General features: G+C 41.6%; 2 protein-coding genes across 3 annotated transcripts in view; one reads left to right on the top strand and one right to left on the bottom strand.

Annotated features, from left to right (window-relative positions):
* Window positions 1–647: 647 nt before the first annotated feature.
* Window positions 648–11377, bottom strand: LOC133014013 (frizzled-6-like). Its single transcript, XM_061081117.1, has 8 exons — window positions 11245–11377; window positions 9591–10026; window positions 5211–5407; window positions 4541–5120; window positions 3996–4415; window positions 3298–3446; window positions 2800–3201; window positions 648–2444 (listed from the first exon to the last, which is right to left on the bottom strand). The coding sequence occupies exons 2-8, from the start codon at window positions 9774–9776 to the stop codon at window positions 2282–2284; spliced, it is 2097 nt and encodes a 698-aa protein (XP_060937100.1). The 5' UTR covers window positions 9777–10026; window positions 11245–11377; the 3' UTR covers window positions 648–2281.
* Window positions 11378–13189: 1812 nt separating this feature from the next.
* klhl32 (kelch-like family member 32) overlaps window positions 13190–17245 on the top strand; it is a 31085-nt gene continuing 27029 nt past the window's right edge. The window contains exon 1 of one of the 2 annotated variants that reach the window (XM_061081130.1): window positions 13190–13322. The gene's annotated coding sequence lies outside the window, so the exon portion shown is untranslated. The remainder of the gene's footprint in view (window positions 13323–17245) is intronic. The other variant, XM_061081131.1, reaches the window with a different exon arrangement.

Genomic DNA, 17245 nt, shown 5'->3' with positions numbered 1-17245 from the left:
CAAGGGCAATTGTGGATAAAATAACCTTCCTCATTCACAGGAAGAAACTTAGCAGAACCACACTCAATGTGGGCGGCCATCTGCCGCGACCGGTTGGGGAGAGCAGGGGAAAATGGGGGAGTGAGTAGAGGTGGGTGGCAAAGGAGAGAGAGAGAGAAAGAGAGGGAGAGAGAAAGAGAAAGGAAAACACAAACAACAAATGATCCTGACCAGACCTTCTCAAGAGGTTTCTTAGGACTTGAATTTAATCACTGAGACAATAATCCAGGTTAGTTTTTGTCAGTCCGTGGCCTTGAATCAGTGACCTTCCAGTCTTATGTCAGTGTTTTCTACCAATAGTCCACTGTCGTAGATTTATATAAATATGTGTGTGTATATATTTTTATATAGTGAACACTCATGTGGAAGCCAATCAACTCTCCTTTTAATCTTTATGTATTATCTGAGACGAATAAAGATTACAGTATAGGGAGACAGGAAAGCCTTACTTAAAAGTGTTTTAAGTTAAGTTCTTTAATAAGGATAAGGCTGAGACTAAAGGAAAGCTATTTCTCAGGAGCTTAATTTAAGTATGAGGAATCAGGCTAAATAAACGAAATAAAAAAATGACAAATATATTATAATTCAGACAATTATTGACAAAAACATAAATTCAATATTTTATTATTCAATTGTTTATCAAAATGAAATTACAAATACAAAATTGGATTGAAAAGACAGGCTACATAAAAAAACAGCGCACAGAACTGTATTTACAGAGGTTTTCAAAGTGGGAGGAAGGCTCAGGGAATATAAGTGGGAATTTATGGATTTTGTAGTCACGGAAAAAAGGAAATGGGGCAAAACTACCTAAACTCAGTTGGGGTGGGGGGGCCCCTCTTTCCCAGCTTTGTCTGAGGCTCTCATTCTCTCACTTTGAAAACCCCCTGTTGAAGAGTATTTTATATACACCACTATCATAAGCAAGACCCCAGTCCACATGCCAGAGTAAGAATATACAGTAGAAATAGGCTGACGAGGATTCCCTTTTCAAAAGTGTTCCTGGAACTATCACTTGACTCCCAAATATAAATGGTAAAGAAAGCTGAGGGAAGAATCGATCCCTTACACGGAAAAATACTACAGCACAACACATGTTCTAATAAAACACACTTCTCGAAGGAGTGCTGTATGATCTTTGACCCATGTGTTATAAAAATAAAACCAGAACCTTTCAAATATTCATTTCTTATGACTATTCATACTTTAAAAGTAGTGGTTTGTGCTTCTAAACAAAGAATATTGCAAAGCCTGTTTGATTTGTCTCTTCAATTTCCTTGAAGATCATAAGACTTAACACCTACAACGAGAAACACAGGTAGACATCACATATGCAAAACATCTGTAGATTCTTTGAGGAAGAGGAAGGCACATTCTTTCAGAAAACTATAAAGCTCAAATACTTGATCCAGATTCACATCTTGGAAACTCTTACAGGGGCCAAAATTGGCAGAATCTGTGTTTACTCAACAAAAATATCTAGGAGAATGGAGGTAAACATAAAATGAAAGAACATCTTAGAAAACTTAAAAAAAAAAATCATGTTTAAGTGTATGCTTCTTTTTGAAGAAGAAAAAAGTTGCAAACTGTGTATTCGAAAATGAGGTTTCACCTTTAACACAATAAGACATTCAATAAGAGTTAACCACAGGAAGTCTCTCCTCATGGTCAATGTTTGGCGTCATCATCATTCTAACAAAACTCTCAGTGTAACGACTAGTCCAGTCAAAGACTTTCAGAAAAATATGCAGATAAATATTTCTTGTGCTAACTAGTATGCATTATATGCTTCTGAGCTATCAATGAACAAAACAGTAGAGCTGATGCACTCTTTAAAATCAAACTGGTGGTTTTAAAGTTGGGACAGAGCTGCGCTGCTGTGTGTGTCAGGCTAAAAGCTCAGTAAAGCTGAAAGACAGTATTGTGACCCAAACTAAATTCATCTAACACCTTTAGATTATCTGCTAAAACTCACTGAACCACATATGAAATACTCAAGGTATGATACATTTAGCTGGTGATGAAGATTCACTGACAATAATGAAACCAATACAATAATAATATGATGTATAATACGGCACAAAGAGGTAACATCAACCAGCAACATGTGTGACTGTTTTCTCAATGGTATCATGGATGGATGGATGGATGGATGGATGGAAAGATGGATGGATGGATGGATGGATGGATGGATGGATGGATAGGTATATAGGTGGATAGGTGAATGGATGGATCGGATATCTCAGCAGCTGCTATCCTTTGTGTCCTTGCTCTCCTCAGGCACCTGGTGCACCAGCTGGTGGGTGGAGTCCTGGATGATGCTGCTGTGTGATTTTTTCATCGCTGGATGTTGCAGTCCAATGGGAACCTGTCTGGCCTCTGACCGCTCGCTCCTTGGACTCATCCTAAACCAATCAGGACACATTCAAGGTTAATGGTGGTTACTGCTTGTGTAGGTGTAGTTCCATGTACAAAAAAATCTATGTTTTACAGCGGGTAGAAGTAGTGCTACATCTAAACTTTAGAAAAATATGAAGGTACAGACAAAAACTTCTGATTGGTGCTCGATCGGCAGTAGCGAATCACTATGTGTGAACTCTTCATAACAGAAGCTTGCAGACAGTCATCGACATGTCGCAGATCAGCTGAAAATCTAGTCAGGGTAGGCAACTCCTCCCAACTCCAACCAATCAGGGTGCTGACTTTGAAAGCTGTATAGTTTGAACTCTGTTTATGGTTTCTCGGATCTGTCTCACTTACCTCCCATCTGGATGCAGGTTCTCTGAGTGGCTGCTGAACTTGCTGGAACCTTCCCCTTTGCTGCGTCTCTCTCCCCGCTCCCTCTCTCTGTCCGTCTCCGCTCTTCTGGAGCTTCGGGTCAAGGTGCCCCTGTCCAGGTGCTCCCTGGCTGAGGTCTCAGACAGAGAACCTTGCATGTGGGGATCATGGTTGCCCAGTGCAGAGGTTCCTTTACTGGTGGTGCTGGCGAGAGTGGAGGCGTTGGTGGGAGCGGCGCCTGTGCTTGTGCCCATGGACTTGGAGATGACTTTGAGCCTGTGGGAGCTGGGCTTGTAGTGTTTCTTCTTGTGCTGGACTCGGCTGTTGTGCTTGAGGAAGAACTCGCAGGACTCCTGGAGCACCCGGCGGCTCTCGCTGATGGGACTGTTGGTCAGCGACCATGAAAATGTTTAGCATTAATAAATCTATTTCTGTAGTAACTGAATTTGAATTGTAACAAAACAAGAAAAGGGCGCTCACTCTCTCTTGCGGGTTCTGTTGAAGAAGTAGGCCCACTCAGAGCATGTCTTCTTGCTGCTGACCCAGAACACTGCAGATATTCCAACCACCAGCGTCATCAAGTATTTTACCAAAAACAGAGAGAGGTCAGGACGGTCGTTCTCTGTTGTCTGAAACAAAGAAGCAAAATCTAATTTTCACAAAATCCTTGTGATTTGGAACAAGTGTATGAATCATCATATATATTTTGGATCTAGAGATTAATTTTCAACTTCAGCTTCAAGCGCAGACAATGACATTTCCCACTGTGAACTGTTCACTGTGTTTGTATTTCATATTTTGTTATTTTCAGACTTAAAATGTTTTCTAATTGGGCAGCCACTAAAATGCATAGAAAATAAATATACTTTTGTTTTTGGGGCTGTTCCTCTGTACAGATACAAATTTGAAAATATCTTGTACAAAGGGACACTGGCCCTCAGGCCTTCTCTTTATAAGGTCTCCGTGTTTCATGTTGTGTTTGTCCGTTCAACTTGTGGTATTTATGAATTTACCTCATGTATCAATTCAGAGTTTTAGTTCATTGGATTTCATTAGTTATATTTGCCAGCAACTTTTTGTATTAAACACTTTTCCTGCATTATATATTTGTTAGCATTTGAGTACAGTTCAGCATAAACATGATAGTAAGTTGCAGTAAGTGAAGGAGCCACTGCTACCTTGTAGGAACATGGGATGCTGTACTCCTGACAGCGGTCGTTGATCCAGGTCTTCTCCCAGGCTCTGCGATGACTCTGCTCGTAGGTGTAGCAGGCTAACAGAGTGACCAGCGGGACCAGATAGAGGCAGCTGAACACACCGATGCGGATCATGAACTTCTTCAGCTTCTCCTGGTTACGCTCATCGTGCTGAATGACCTGTCGCACGTGGTTGAGAGAGACGATGCCTGCCAGGATGAGGAAGAGGCCGACTACGACACCAACTGACAGCGGAGCCAGGACAAAGTAGCGCAGGGCGTCCAAGTCATAAAGTCCCACAAAACAAACCCCGCTGATGTTGTCCCCCTCAACCTTGTTCATGGCAAGTAGCATGACAGTTAGCGCCCCGGGGATCCCCCAGGCGGCAGAGTGAAACCACACCTACAGACAAACGACAATGATGAATGTTTTCAATTTATCATTTTATATTTATTTTCTGGACATCTTTTCTATATTGTCTTTCTATTTTCAAAGAACAACCGAGCATAAATTCCTCAAATCCTTACCGCTTTCTTCTCTATGGCTTCGCAGCTCCACTTGGGTCCAGCTGCCAGGAACCAGGTGATGGTGAGGATGACCCACCAGACAACACCAGCGATGGAGAAGAAGTAGAGGAGCATGAAAAGCAAAGTGCACCCTTTGCTCTGAGAGCCGAGCACCACTGTATCCACGCCTGCAGGCTGCACTGCCTCGGTACAGGCTGCTTTGTTCCCCAGCAAGAACCCGATGAAGTATATGAGCGAGACGAAGCTGTAGCAGACGGCGTAAAAGATTATGGGCCGCTCAGGGTAGCGGAAACGTTTGACATCAATGAGGAAAGTGAGGAATGTGAAGAGAGTCGCTCCCAGGCAGATGATGGAGCACACGCCGATGAAGCTCTTCGCAAACTCAATGTCGTGAGGTTTGAAGTACATGTTGGAGCAGGGCGGAGCACAGTCCTGGGCGCCCAGGAACGATGCTCCATGGCCTGGCTTGGTCTTTAACTGCAGAGGGCACCAGAAGCCCAGGTCCCTCATAGCTGATGAGGAGATCACTGGAGTGGTTGCAGCAGGAGTAGAACCATCATCGGAACTACATGAGTCTAATCTAAAGGATACAAAAAATAACGGGTTAATCAATTGATGGGGAAGAATTCGTATTGCTCTTGAGGATTGTCTGTGTGTGACGCTTTCTTACTTGTCACACTGTAGCTCAGGAGGCCATGTGATGCCAAAGATCCGGATATTCTCCTTGCAGTCTGACAGAACTGTCTCACATTGCTCTCGACAAGGACGGATCACTTTATTCTCCTCAGTGCATGCTGGGATAAAGGCTTGACATAGGAAGTGGTGGACATCTGGGGAGCAGTGTAGGTTTGCCAGGGGCATGAAAGGCTGAAGATGAAAAGAAAGGTTATGTAGTGTTGTAAATTAATTTGTCAAAATTAGAAGTTATGATACACATTTGAAAGTAAACTCAAAATACATGAATTGGTTTGGTATATTTACATTTCGAAAGGTAAGGGCAGATTCACACATTGTGCATTTTCCAAAAATAAATTCTCATTTAAAATGCCATCATTAATAGTATTTTTTAGACATTTCCCAATTATATTATGATTTTAGCTTTTAGGGCCTGTTTGATAAAACAGGAAAAACTAACTTTTATTGATCAGTCATATCAACTTTTATTATTTCTAAGCAGTTACAGGTCAGAGGTTTAAGAAGTTTAAACGAAAGTAAAAGTATGGTGAAGGTGCTCATTGGTTCACCAAGGAACACAAATATAAAGAGTTCCACGCCACTCTTTTGGGCAAAACATTTTTTGATGGCTATGTGTTAGTTCAATTCTGAGCTGAGCATGGTATTAATTTCATCTTGTTGAGCTTCAGTGCTCTATAGCGCCACACAAAGGGGCCCATTGACTGGCAGGCAAACCATATTCTTCCTTTCAACACACTGGTCAGGGACTTGTGAGTGGGGAAGAAGGAGAAGGGGGTGCAGTCTAGGTGGCAGGAAATGAGTGTGCAGATATTTGGAAACACACAACCGGCCAAGAGGGCTGGAATGCACAGAGCTGTTGATAGGTTAGGCTGCTAAGGAGCCGCACAGCATTAGTGTGTCCACAGGGTGTGTAGATGTGTATCAGTGGGATATACAGCTCACACTGAAGACAACCTCATTCCAGTTAAATAAGTTCACATCGTATATATATGCTTTTGTTTCTCACCCAGAACTTATTATTATAACCATGTGGACATTTTAAAGCCGTTGGGGACTCAACTGCTGGTTTGAACCTCATCAGACCTTCATGTGCAGACATACTGATGTCAGTCTATACTGCCAATATTTGTACACAAAACATACACATACGCTCTAGCACAGACTACTATTCAACGTTTTTAATTTTTCCTCCTGAAATCCAGTCTGGCAGTGGCCCAGTTCTGGGCCTTGGGCTTTCCCTCCCTGACAGTAAGCGTCCTTGTTTCCCTAACCACGGAGGTCCTGGACTCCTTGTCAGTGACTTCCCACTTGCTCAACAATCTGACCTTTATTTGCTTTAGAGCAGAGTTACTGTAAAAACTGCCCTCATTTCGGGAACAGGCTGTATCAGGGCTACAGGTCGAGTTAATTTGGACTTAAAGACAAAATCCTCTGCAGAGAATTTCATGGCAAAGTACTTCAAGGATTAAATGATTCAAGAAAAACGGCTGGACACTCACTTTTCAAGCTTTACCTCAGACTTCTAAGAACTTTGGGTGTTCCCTGTCTGTACAGTACATCCACTTTGTTTTAGTTTTCTGTTCTCACTGAGTTCTAACACATCAAACTTTTCTTTTTTTGAAAAAGCTTGCAAATAGAGGTGGACTCTGAGACCAAGGGCAGATGAAGTTTAGCCCTCCTCTGGAAAAACCTACTGATAGACTAGTGTGAGTCCAGGACGCAGCCAAACTCTGCTTGATTACAGCATTGGAACTTTATGATAACTCACTGCACCATTTCAGAGAGCTATGTACAGTATGTATTGTTGAATGTAGACCACACTGTAGCATGTCACCTGGGCGACGGCACTGTGGAGGTACGAGTGTGTACAGGGGTGAGAGATGAGTGAGTGATTAACAGAGAGAATACTAGTTGTGGTATGCAGGGTCGGCTTTGTATGGGACTGGGTGTGTCCCTCCCCTTCCTGCACAAATCAAAGGCTCCTCACAACAAAGTCGATAGAGTTGCCGATGGCCAAGGTTGCTGTGAAATAAGAAGCCTTTACCTTTGCCAGATGCCAAACAAAAGACTCCTTCAACAGATCACTGTTCACGCTCCCACACCAAACATGTGTAACCCAAACCCAGGCCCTCAGGAAGGCTACGACTACAGCAACAGACTTCACTGATGAGTCCCAGCACCAAACAAGTTTATAACTGAGGGCATTAGTAGTAAGATATCACAGTGAGTATGTTTTAAGAATTCACACACTAGCAACATAAGGTACTTGACATGAAAATTTTACTTTAAATTGAACAAAAGTCTGAGTTCTCCTCACTTCATATGTATGGCACTAACAATGATAATGTAACTGCAGCTATAGTTTATAATTTCCCACTTAAAAAAAAACAACTTGTGTGAGTGTGTATCAAGCATTGGCTTTAATTATTTTTACAGTAGGTTCCTATCATAAATAAGAACTAGTGTAGTAACTGTTCTAAACCTGCCTGTAAATGGGATAGTGAAAATGTTTTATTCACTCATTCTCTCCACTCTGATGAAGGGGCATGTGAAGTGTTTGAGTCCACAAAACACTTTTACGGAATTTCAGGGGTAAACAGCATTGCAGCAAAATCCAATCTTATGTCTGCGACCGGACGTAGCGATGCTAAACGCATACCCTTGTTAGAGAGCTTGTGTGCAATGTGTGTGTATGTCGCAGCTTTCGTAAACTTGGATGACAACACACAAGCAGTATGGAGCAATTGTAATGTTTTTTACGTTTGAAGAAGTGGTCACCAGTTACTTCAATTGTATAGGATTTGGCTGCAATGCTGTTTACCCTTAAAACTCCAGCAGTGTTTTGTGGACTCAAACACTTCTTTTTTTCCGGTGTTTTTGGCTAAGTGCATAGGCTTTTGGTATTGCTTTCTTTCTGATACGCGGCAAGTAAAGAGTGGCTGTGGGACTCACTCCACAGAACGCTGAAGTCACAGCACTGCTGCTGCACAAACAGCTCATCACTTGTTAAATCAAAGTTTTGTGATGCTTGGCACGCAAACCCCAAAGTGGAGAATCACTTGTTGCCAGTGTCGTGAACATGCTATTGTCGAGATCGATAATGCCACTTACATTGATGAGTCCCAGGGCCGCTGCAACAGAGCCCTGGTAGCCGGTTTATTCAAAGTTTATTCTAATTAAACAATTTATGTGTCCAAATCGCACCATATTCGACACTACACTTGCTTGGGCCCTTAACAAAACACATGCTAAGTGTGAAGGTGATAAGATGAACAATTCTCGGGATATGCTTTCCACATACAGACAGACAGAGATTTGAGAGATTTTTCTTCTTCCTGAATATACTTTTCTTGTTACTAAACATCAAGAAATTCCTTCATTCACACCTTGAATCTTCACTGAATTTCAATATGGCAATGATGTGTAATTATGAAAAATTATTTATTATTTATGGCAGCTGAGAGTTTACACATTCATGGTTTTCATGTTCACAACATAACAATTCAGTCACTCCATGGTGCTCTATAACAATCAGGCATAATTTGTGGACAAACTGTTGCTGGTAATTTGTGTCTAGCTGTTAATGACCATTACACAATGGTTATTATGGTTCAATCAATATGCTCCTGATGGGGGTGATGGACACTGGCATTTATAGATCTGACTTATGACATATAATGAAAATCATTTTGAGATCATATGTGACTTATTATGTTTATCATTCATATTTATTTTGTATTTACAAGCGTAGGAAGCTTTTTTTCTATCAACGATTGATATAAATTATTTAATGGAAACGGATACTCACAAGATGCTTTAACGTGAGTCGGCAGCCGTTAAATCTCTTATTTACTGAGCTTCAAGTTTGGAAAAAAACATCTCATTCCAACAACCTGACAACACCACAGATATATTCTACGTCAACATGTTCCAGTTCATCATACGAAATACACATTTCCTCCAAATTCAATCTGATGTATTTAAAATGATCTTGTAAACTCTGAGATCTCCACTTTGTTGGTTTGACCATTGTTTTTAGTGTTGAGCCAAATACTGTTCACACCTACAGCATTAGTCTGTATTGACTGGCACACAAATGCCAGAATTAAAAAGCAGAAATAAATCTGAATATATATGGTTTTTTAAATAAGGAATTACCAAAGAAAAGTTGTAACTATATTCATAAATATTTATTAAACAACAAATATCACTGTATATGCTGTAAATCTGGTTTCACGCAAAAGAGCAAAAAAGAGGCAGTTGACAAGATTGATTGGCTGATGTTCAACCAGTCAAATATTAGCATAAGACTGTATATCAACAGACTGATATAAATAATGTAATGAGAACTCACCTCCATATTGCTGGCTGCAATATCCTGATCATAGTGCTCCATCATATTGGGAAAGAAGGTCATGTTGTAAGGTACCCCCAGGCACCGATGCACTCTGATCGGCTCACAGGTAAACAGGCTGTGGGCAGCACACATTCTCACCCATATCAGTGCCAGGCACACCCACAGTGGTCCTGGCATCAGCATTGTGGCGGCTGATCGGGAGGGAGGGTGTGTGTGTGTGTGTATTTTGTGTAAAGTAGAACAGATTTCTTTTTGGCTCTGTGCGAGGATGTCTTGGCTCAAACGTTGAATTCCCCTGGCTCACACAGCTATCCACATTTCACTCCACCTGGGTACATCTCTGAGGAGCGGGTGGGTGTTGCAGGAGGTAAGACTTTCCCATCAGCCCCCCTGTCAGCATGGCCTCTGGGTTACAGATAGGAAACCCACATCCCTGAAATCAAAGTAATTATACTGAATTAGATTTATACTTTCAGCTAAACAAGGAAAGAGACTTTGGTTTGGGACCACAACCTTCATTTCATGAACACTTGTCCTCAGGAGCTGAGAGTTCTGTAGCTGATTATTACTGCATTACGGAGTTGCAGAGCAGACACAGACTGAAGCCCTTTCATCAAGACAGCCTTTAATTGCACCACCACATAAAGAAAGAGATTTAACTAGTCCTTGTTTTTTTCTTTGCACTCCTACAGGCTCCTCAAGGCCCTCGGGGCTGCAGTGTGATGCATCAGTGTTGAGAGAGTCATCAGGAAGATGGAATTAATAGACCAAAATCCAGTCAATCCCTGTGCAGCCTTTAACTACGTGCATTTACACGGGCGGGGAATGCTTAGAGATCCAGGCTGATTCAAAAGAATGGGTCTCAGCTTGTTTCCCCATATTAAACTTCCCAGTCAAGTGTCAGTGTTTTCATATCCACACCAGTAACTAAGAATCTTGAAAGCCTGACAGAACATAATACTGTAATACAAAAGCATCAGGATCAGTATCAGTGGTTTAGGTTTTTGTAGGTGCCCAAACAGGTCTAGATCAGGATATTATTCCTGGTTATATCCTGTGTAATGACACGTTTACATGTATGTTGTAAGCTACCTACATCCAGATACTATCTCATAGGAATAACGAAACAAGATGATGAAATGGTTGCTTGAAGTCCGGATGATGGTGCTGATAACACCGATGGTCAGAGTTTACTTAGTGTTTCCATATCTCTGTTTACATGGAGCCACCTTCCCCTGTCCCCGCAGTGCACAACCGCAGGTTTCGAACTTTCACTCAAAACAAGCTGCAGAGTACAGTTTGGTTAGCGACTAGCATAAACTTTTCTGTTAGCATATTAGCAATGACTGAAAATACATAAAGACACGAACCACCAACAAGGACACACGCGCACCTTAGTAAAAACAACAAACAACTTCACCTCTTCAGATCTTAAATATGAACCTAAAACCAACTACTATAGAGAACATATCAGTTCCCCTTCGGCAGTGGAAGCCGTTTCCCCCCGTACATTAGACACCAGCCGTGGGGAGAGAGTACAGTACACATCCCTGCCTCGGTTCGCTGCCATGGGAAAACCGGGGCCCGGAACAACTTTGTGCACAAGGGAAACTAAGCAGGGGGGTGAAAAAACTGAAACACAAACACTTACCCTGAACTGTGCAGGAGTTGGAGAAGCAGCTGACTACATGGAGACAGCCGGTGTGGATCTGTGGGGGATTCGTCGGAGTGTTTCCTGAGACAGACTCCGGCTCTGAGCCTCCAGCCCCAGTCTCTGCGTGTCCGGCTGCTCCCAACCGTGAGCGGCATTCAACTGCAGTGGGAAATGGGACGACTGGACTACTTCACTGCACACGCGTGTGAGTGTCGATGTGAACAGACAGCCGCGTCCAAACTGGTGCACAACAAGAGCACAACATGATTGTGCTGATATCATATTTGTTTTAAATGCTCTTCGCTCCCGTTTGCTTGGGGGTGGGGGGGTCGTTTTTAGGACAGAGAGATTTGGGTATGACGGGGAGCACTTGAACGCAGCAGGTGTTCAGATCAGTCACTCTCAGTGTGTGGATATATGTATCTCAAGCACATGGTGACGTCACACTGTTTTCTTAACTCTGTTAGATGACGTCACTCTGTATATTCAGACTCAGTATTTTTTATTTTCATTGCAGTGCCTGCATCCATATCAACAGAGGGTGGTTTTGGTTTTTCATGGGAAGATGAAGAGATTAAAGTTTATCTTTACATTATTGTAAACAATGATTATTCACATTTATTTACATTTAAGGCATTTATATCAACAATTCAAAACACCTGTGTTGATACAGTTTGAAGGACAACATAACACAACAAACCTGAGGCATACATAAATAAATATAAATATAAATCAATAAAGAGTCTCATTCGAGCAATGTAAACAAGTCCAGTAAGGAGCATTTTTGTCCCTTGTGCATTGAAGAAATTTTGGAAACATCATAGCTTGGTTCTTCCATGGGCTTGACTTTTAAATATTTGCATCTATGAAAAAGTGCTTTCCTATCAGAATCTGGGTATTTATCAAAAAGCCCACATTTGTATTCATTTAAAGTTCTTTTAAAAATTTAAGTCGCTTTGGACAAAAGCGTCAGCTAAATGACATGTAATGTAATGTAATGTAAAGTAATCCAGCTATAATTTTAAAAATTAGAGATAAAGGGGAGGATGCATGTGTAGTCTTCCTTTATTCAGCTGGATGGTTTGATCCCGCAGTATTTATTTAATGTGTCTAGAACAGACTATCAAAGGACTAAAACCCAGCGGTGCTTCTCAAAGAATACTTTACCGACTATTCCTCAAACAGGATGTATCCCGATCGTATAATATTCATCATCATCATCATAATGATAATTTCCAAACACATTTAATACACAGAGGAAGATTTAAGGTGCTGTACATTGATTAACTATTAAACAATTAAGAAACACTGTATAAAAACATTTTACGGCAAAAAAAAGGAAAATAATAAATATAAAAAATAGATTACAATTCTTGATCGTATGACTTTGTAAATATTTTCTGTTAAAGGCACTTGTGAATATGCAGTTATTATTATTATTATTATTATTATTATTATTATTATTATTATTATTATTATTATTATTATTATTATTATTATTATTATTGTTGTTGATGTTGTTGTTGTTGGTTGTTTTAAAATCCTAATACATGCTACTCAAAGCTTATATTAACCAGAAATTACTGGGTAGTTAATAATAAAGTTACACAATCAGACTATTTAACATGTTGTACATCCCCCAGAGGTACAACGAAGAACCCCTGTGGTTCAAGGGTACCCTACACATGTGCACTTGCAGTATTGCAATGACCCACAAGGGCGCGCTGTATCCTGTCTGTGTTCACATTCATGTGAGCGCCGTAGACAGAGAGAGAGAGAGAGAGAGAGAGAGAGAGAGAGAGAGAGAGAGAGAGAGAGAGAGAGAGAGAGAGAGAGAGAGAGAGAGAGAGGGAGAGAGAGGCGGGGTTATAGTGTAACAATTTAGGGGCTAGGGTAAACCAATAAAGTGTCCGCGGTGGCTGAGCGCATGTGTCCGCGCTGCGTCCTGTCGCTCCGCTCTCTCTCTCTCTCCTGTCGCCGCGGACGCAACGAGCCCAGCATCGGACATCAAATGACATTTGTAACGGAGGCGCCGCCAAAGGGGACGGGACTGATTCACGATACATTCAGACGAGGTGCGTATTATAAGCGGTGGTACAGTCAGATGATAAGAGGCAGCCGAGGACTGTGGATTCCTGCAAAGCCAGAAGGCGCTCTGAAGAGAATTCTGCCCGGGATAGTGTTGAGTGATGGATGCAACAGGATTATTGTGCTCGAACAAGCGGAGGTTGACTCTGTCTCTGTAGCTTGTGGACCGAGGCGCCGGCCTGTTGCTAGGAGACCTTTTGACAGCTGGGGATCTTTTTTGGAGCGTGCCGGATAATGCACTAAGTGTCTGCTCCTCTGGCAACACAAACCTTCCTCCCCCAGATCAGTCCCCCTGTGCGTCGGTCGTGCGTAATTGTCTGGTGTGCGTAAAAGACAACATTTAACCAATGTGGTTGTTTTCAGTCAGGAGATTACGATGTTTTTCAGGGAACAATGGCCTACTTGTGATTATCAGACCCTAAATATATCCACCTTCCGGATATGTTTAATCTTTTCTGAGGCAAAAGTGACGGAAAGTCTATCTATCTATCTGTCTATCTATCTATCTATCTATCTATCTATCTATCTATCTATCTATCTATCTATCTATCTATCTATCTATCTATCTATCTATCTATCTATCTATCTATCTATCTATCTATCTATCTATCTATCTATCTATCTATCTATCTATCTATCTATCTATCTATCTATCTATCTATCTATCTATCTATCTATCTATCTATCTATCAGGTACTGGACTTACAGCATGAATTATATATATATATTTATATATTATATCCCAAGTTGTATTCCTGATATGGTTTGCAAACATGATTTCATTACATTTCCACATCATTAAACAGTATACGAAATGTCTGCCGCATGTCTCTGCCTTCAGTGGGGTTGGACTCCAGGATAGGCTGTCCATCATAAATCAGTAGCATTTGGCTGTGACCATGCGTCTGAAGGTCACTCGTGAGCGGATCAATAACTACATCTTGCAGGGGTGGACTCCACTCAGGAGCAGCCTGTAGTACCCTCAGCCCTGCCTACACTTTAGATGAACCACAAACATACATAGGCTTCCTTCTGCAAAGTATATGGGTATAGACCTGGGATGACTTATTGTACAAAGAGTGAGAAGTGAGTAGTGTTTCTATCAGAATATCCAGAGCAACTCGCTGACCTCTGTTAGCCTCCAGTGCTGCTGCATGAGTATTATGTCACTGGAGACTGTGGGATATCCGATTCAGGTGTGTTGCACATTATGTCAAGGTTGTAGCTACACCATAAGGACTTGGTGTAACTCAGACTCCCTGCTTGTTTCTGGACAAGTGCTGAGCTTGTTTTTTTCCTGTCTGAAGTCCTACTGCCTGTGGCTGTCACTGCGCCTGTGCTTTACATGAAAAGGCCTTGAATGAGCAGCTAGAAAGAATTGTCAAAGTCAACACCAGTGTGGCGGGGAGAAGGGAGAAGTCAGCATTAGGCCTGACATGTGGTTGCATCCCCTTCACACATTGCACAGGAGGCTGTCACAGTGCGACTGGGTCGAGTGGATGGACTGAGTAAAGCTGACGTGCTGTTCTTTCCTATCAGGCTGATTTATGTGAGGAGACTGTAGTCTTCAGGAGCCACATACAGTAGCACCACCTCCTCCATCTCCCCTTCCTTTGTCTAGGGGGCATGTCTTCTGAACCCAACCTCAGTGGGTGACGTTGTCCATCTGTCCTCACATGCTCTACATATTGAACAAAGATGCTCAAGGCTCAAAGAGAATAGAACTCTTAGAGTAATATGCACTAAACATCTGCTGGCGAGGAGCCGCTTACTTGGCACTGAGAGCACTTTTCTTTATTTTAACCAGAGGATGAAAACCCGATGTTCAGTAAAGGTGTTCCCAGTGTGCAGACTCTAGAGCTCTCCCTAAAAATATACCTTTTTGTTGCTGGAGGTGAGACAAGGGAAAGCCCCCCCTGTAAGGAGAAAGTTACATCTTCTATATTTGTGTTGTCTGCAAAAATATTTTATTCCATGTCTCAAAAACTGTCTGTACAGCTTGTCTGAATCAAATTCTCGAGCAAAGTCATTCCAAAAATAAAATAAAATGAAAACAAAAGAATAAAAATAATATGATTTAGTAAAAGCAAACTTTGCTCAAACAGTAGTAAATTGTGTATTTGATGGGGACTGTTTTCAGCTTTGGATTTGGTGTGTTGTGATCTTTTACAGCAGGATGTTTATGTGGTTGACTCCTGATAAGCTACAGTATCCTATTTCACAGCAAATGGAGGAACATATTTCTCCCTTTTGTAGCTCATTCATGAGAATTTTAATTGTTTTTGGAAAACATGGAGCTCTATGGCTCGGAGGAATATCAGGCTTTGGCTACACAGTCAATATTTCTTAGTTGGTTCAACTCAGTTTTGGTATTGTCTTGGGATTTGTTGACAATAAGATAAATGTAGAGGATTGCCGGACAATAAAATGGACTCCACCGTTTATCTTTATAAAGCACCATTTGCAAGATTTTAGGGAGCCACCCCCAGTGGTATTACTAAGGACACTATGCACAACTTGAGACATAGGCATGATAGACATGCTATCCATTGCATTATGGGAAATGTAGTGTCTTTTATATTTGGGTTGAATTAACATACTAGTTGTGTAAAATCTGAATGTTTCTGCCTCTGCTGCTTCAAACTGACTTAGCCTTTTAAATCTGCACACAGTATCATAGTCTTCACCTTTTATCTTTATTCTCATATGTAATTACACATATTCCACATCATCATTCATCTCCCCTTAAAGCCGTCCATTTTGTCCTGCTCTCCCTCTGGATCTCCCTCTTTATGACAGTGTGGAACAAGCAAGCAAACAGCCTGACTCATCATTCATCCTACTGCTGGCCCATATCCCACACACGCACCACCACACACCCATTATTTCCTCTGTCTTACACCCCATCACCATGACGGTGACAGAGCAGGCCTCCCTGTAGACAGCAGCATTTAGAGTGATGGATGGGACTGTAAGTGGACAGAGATGGACTTAGTTAGATAGGGTGGCATGTTGCTGATGGATGAGTACAAGCAGAGAGGGACTGAGGTTGGGTTTGGAAAAAAGGTGGGTATATTTCTTGCAACATGGGTCCACAGCTTTGTCAGTCGCTCAGTAAGTCAGCGAAATGGGTCCCATCAGTGAGTTGGTCTCAACCAGCGTAAGGAATCTGATTTGAGAACTGTGAGACATGTGCTAATGGGCAGAAAGTGCCAGGACAGGTGGGAAATGGCATTCATGGCAATAAAGGTAAACATTGAAAAGTATAGAGAAAAACAAATGCATTTCTTAGGTCCACATAGTGTAGAAAAAGAAATTAAAATGTTATCACCCACTGCTCTCTGCATGTGATGCTAGCAAGTTTCATGGACTTCTACAACAAAAACATATATATATAGGCTAGTGAAGGAATCTTGTTGTAAATCAGACTCTTGCCTTGTTGTTCATTGTGGTAAATTCCCAAAAATGTTCTTTGTCTTAAAATATAAAAACCAAGCGAGATTAAGACAGCTTGCAGCTCTGTGTGGCTGTACTTAAGCACTGTGGAGTTATGAGCTAACATGCTGGCATGCTAACATGATCACTGCATAGACTGTGTATGAAGATGGATGCCATGACACCTGCCCAAAAATGAATCCAAAGCATCGTGCCACCTGACTGGCTGCAGTGTACAACATAAATCCCACCTCTTCCATGTTAATAGTTGAGACATGGGCCAAAGTAAAAAAGAAGTACGTACAATATACAGTTTTTCAAAGATGGTCTCTGTCATTGTATGTTATCATATTGATGTTTGATCAAGTGCTCATATTTGTGGTAAGCTTGGTGTTAATTAGTTATTTGATGCTATAAAAAGAGCCACAATAAGTCCCGCATGTGTTTTGTCAGGGTAGCTCCATTCCGAGAACAC

This window comes from Limanda limanda, chromosome 11 (assembly GCF_963576545.1).
Source record: "Limanda limanda chromosome 11, fLimLim1.1, whole genome shotgun sequence".
NCBI classification, from domain to species: Eukaryota; Metazoa; Chordata; class Actinopteri; order Pleuronectiformes; family Pleuronectidae; genus Limanda; species Limanda limanda.
This window is presented reverse-complemented; position numbering and strand designations above follow the sequence as displayed.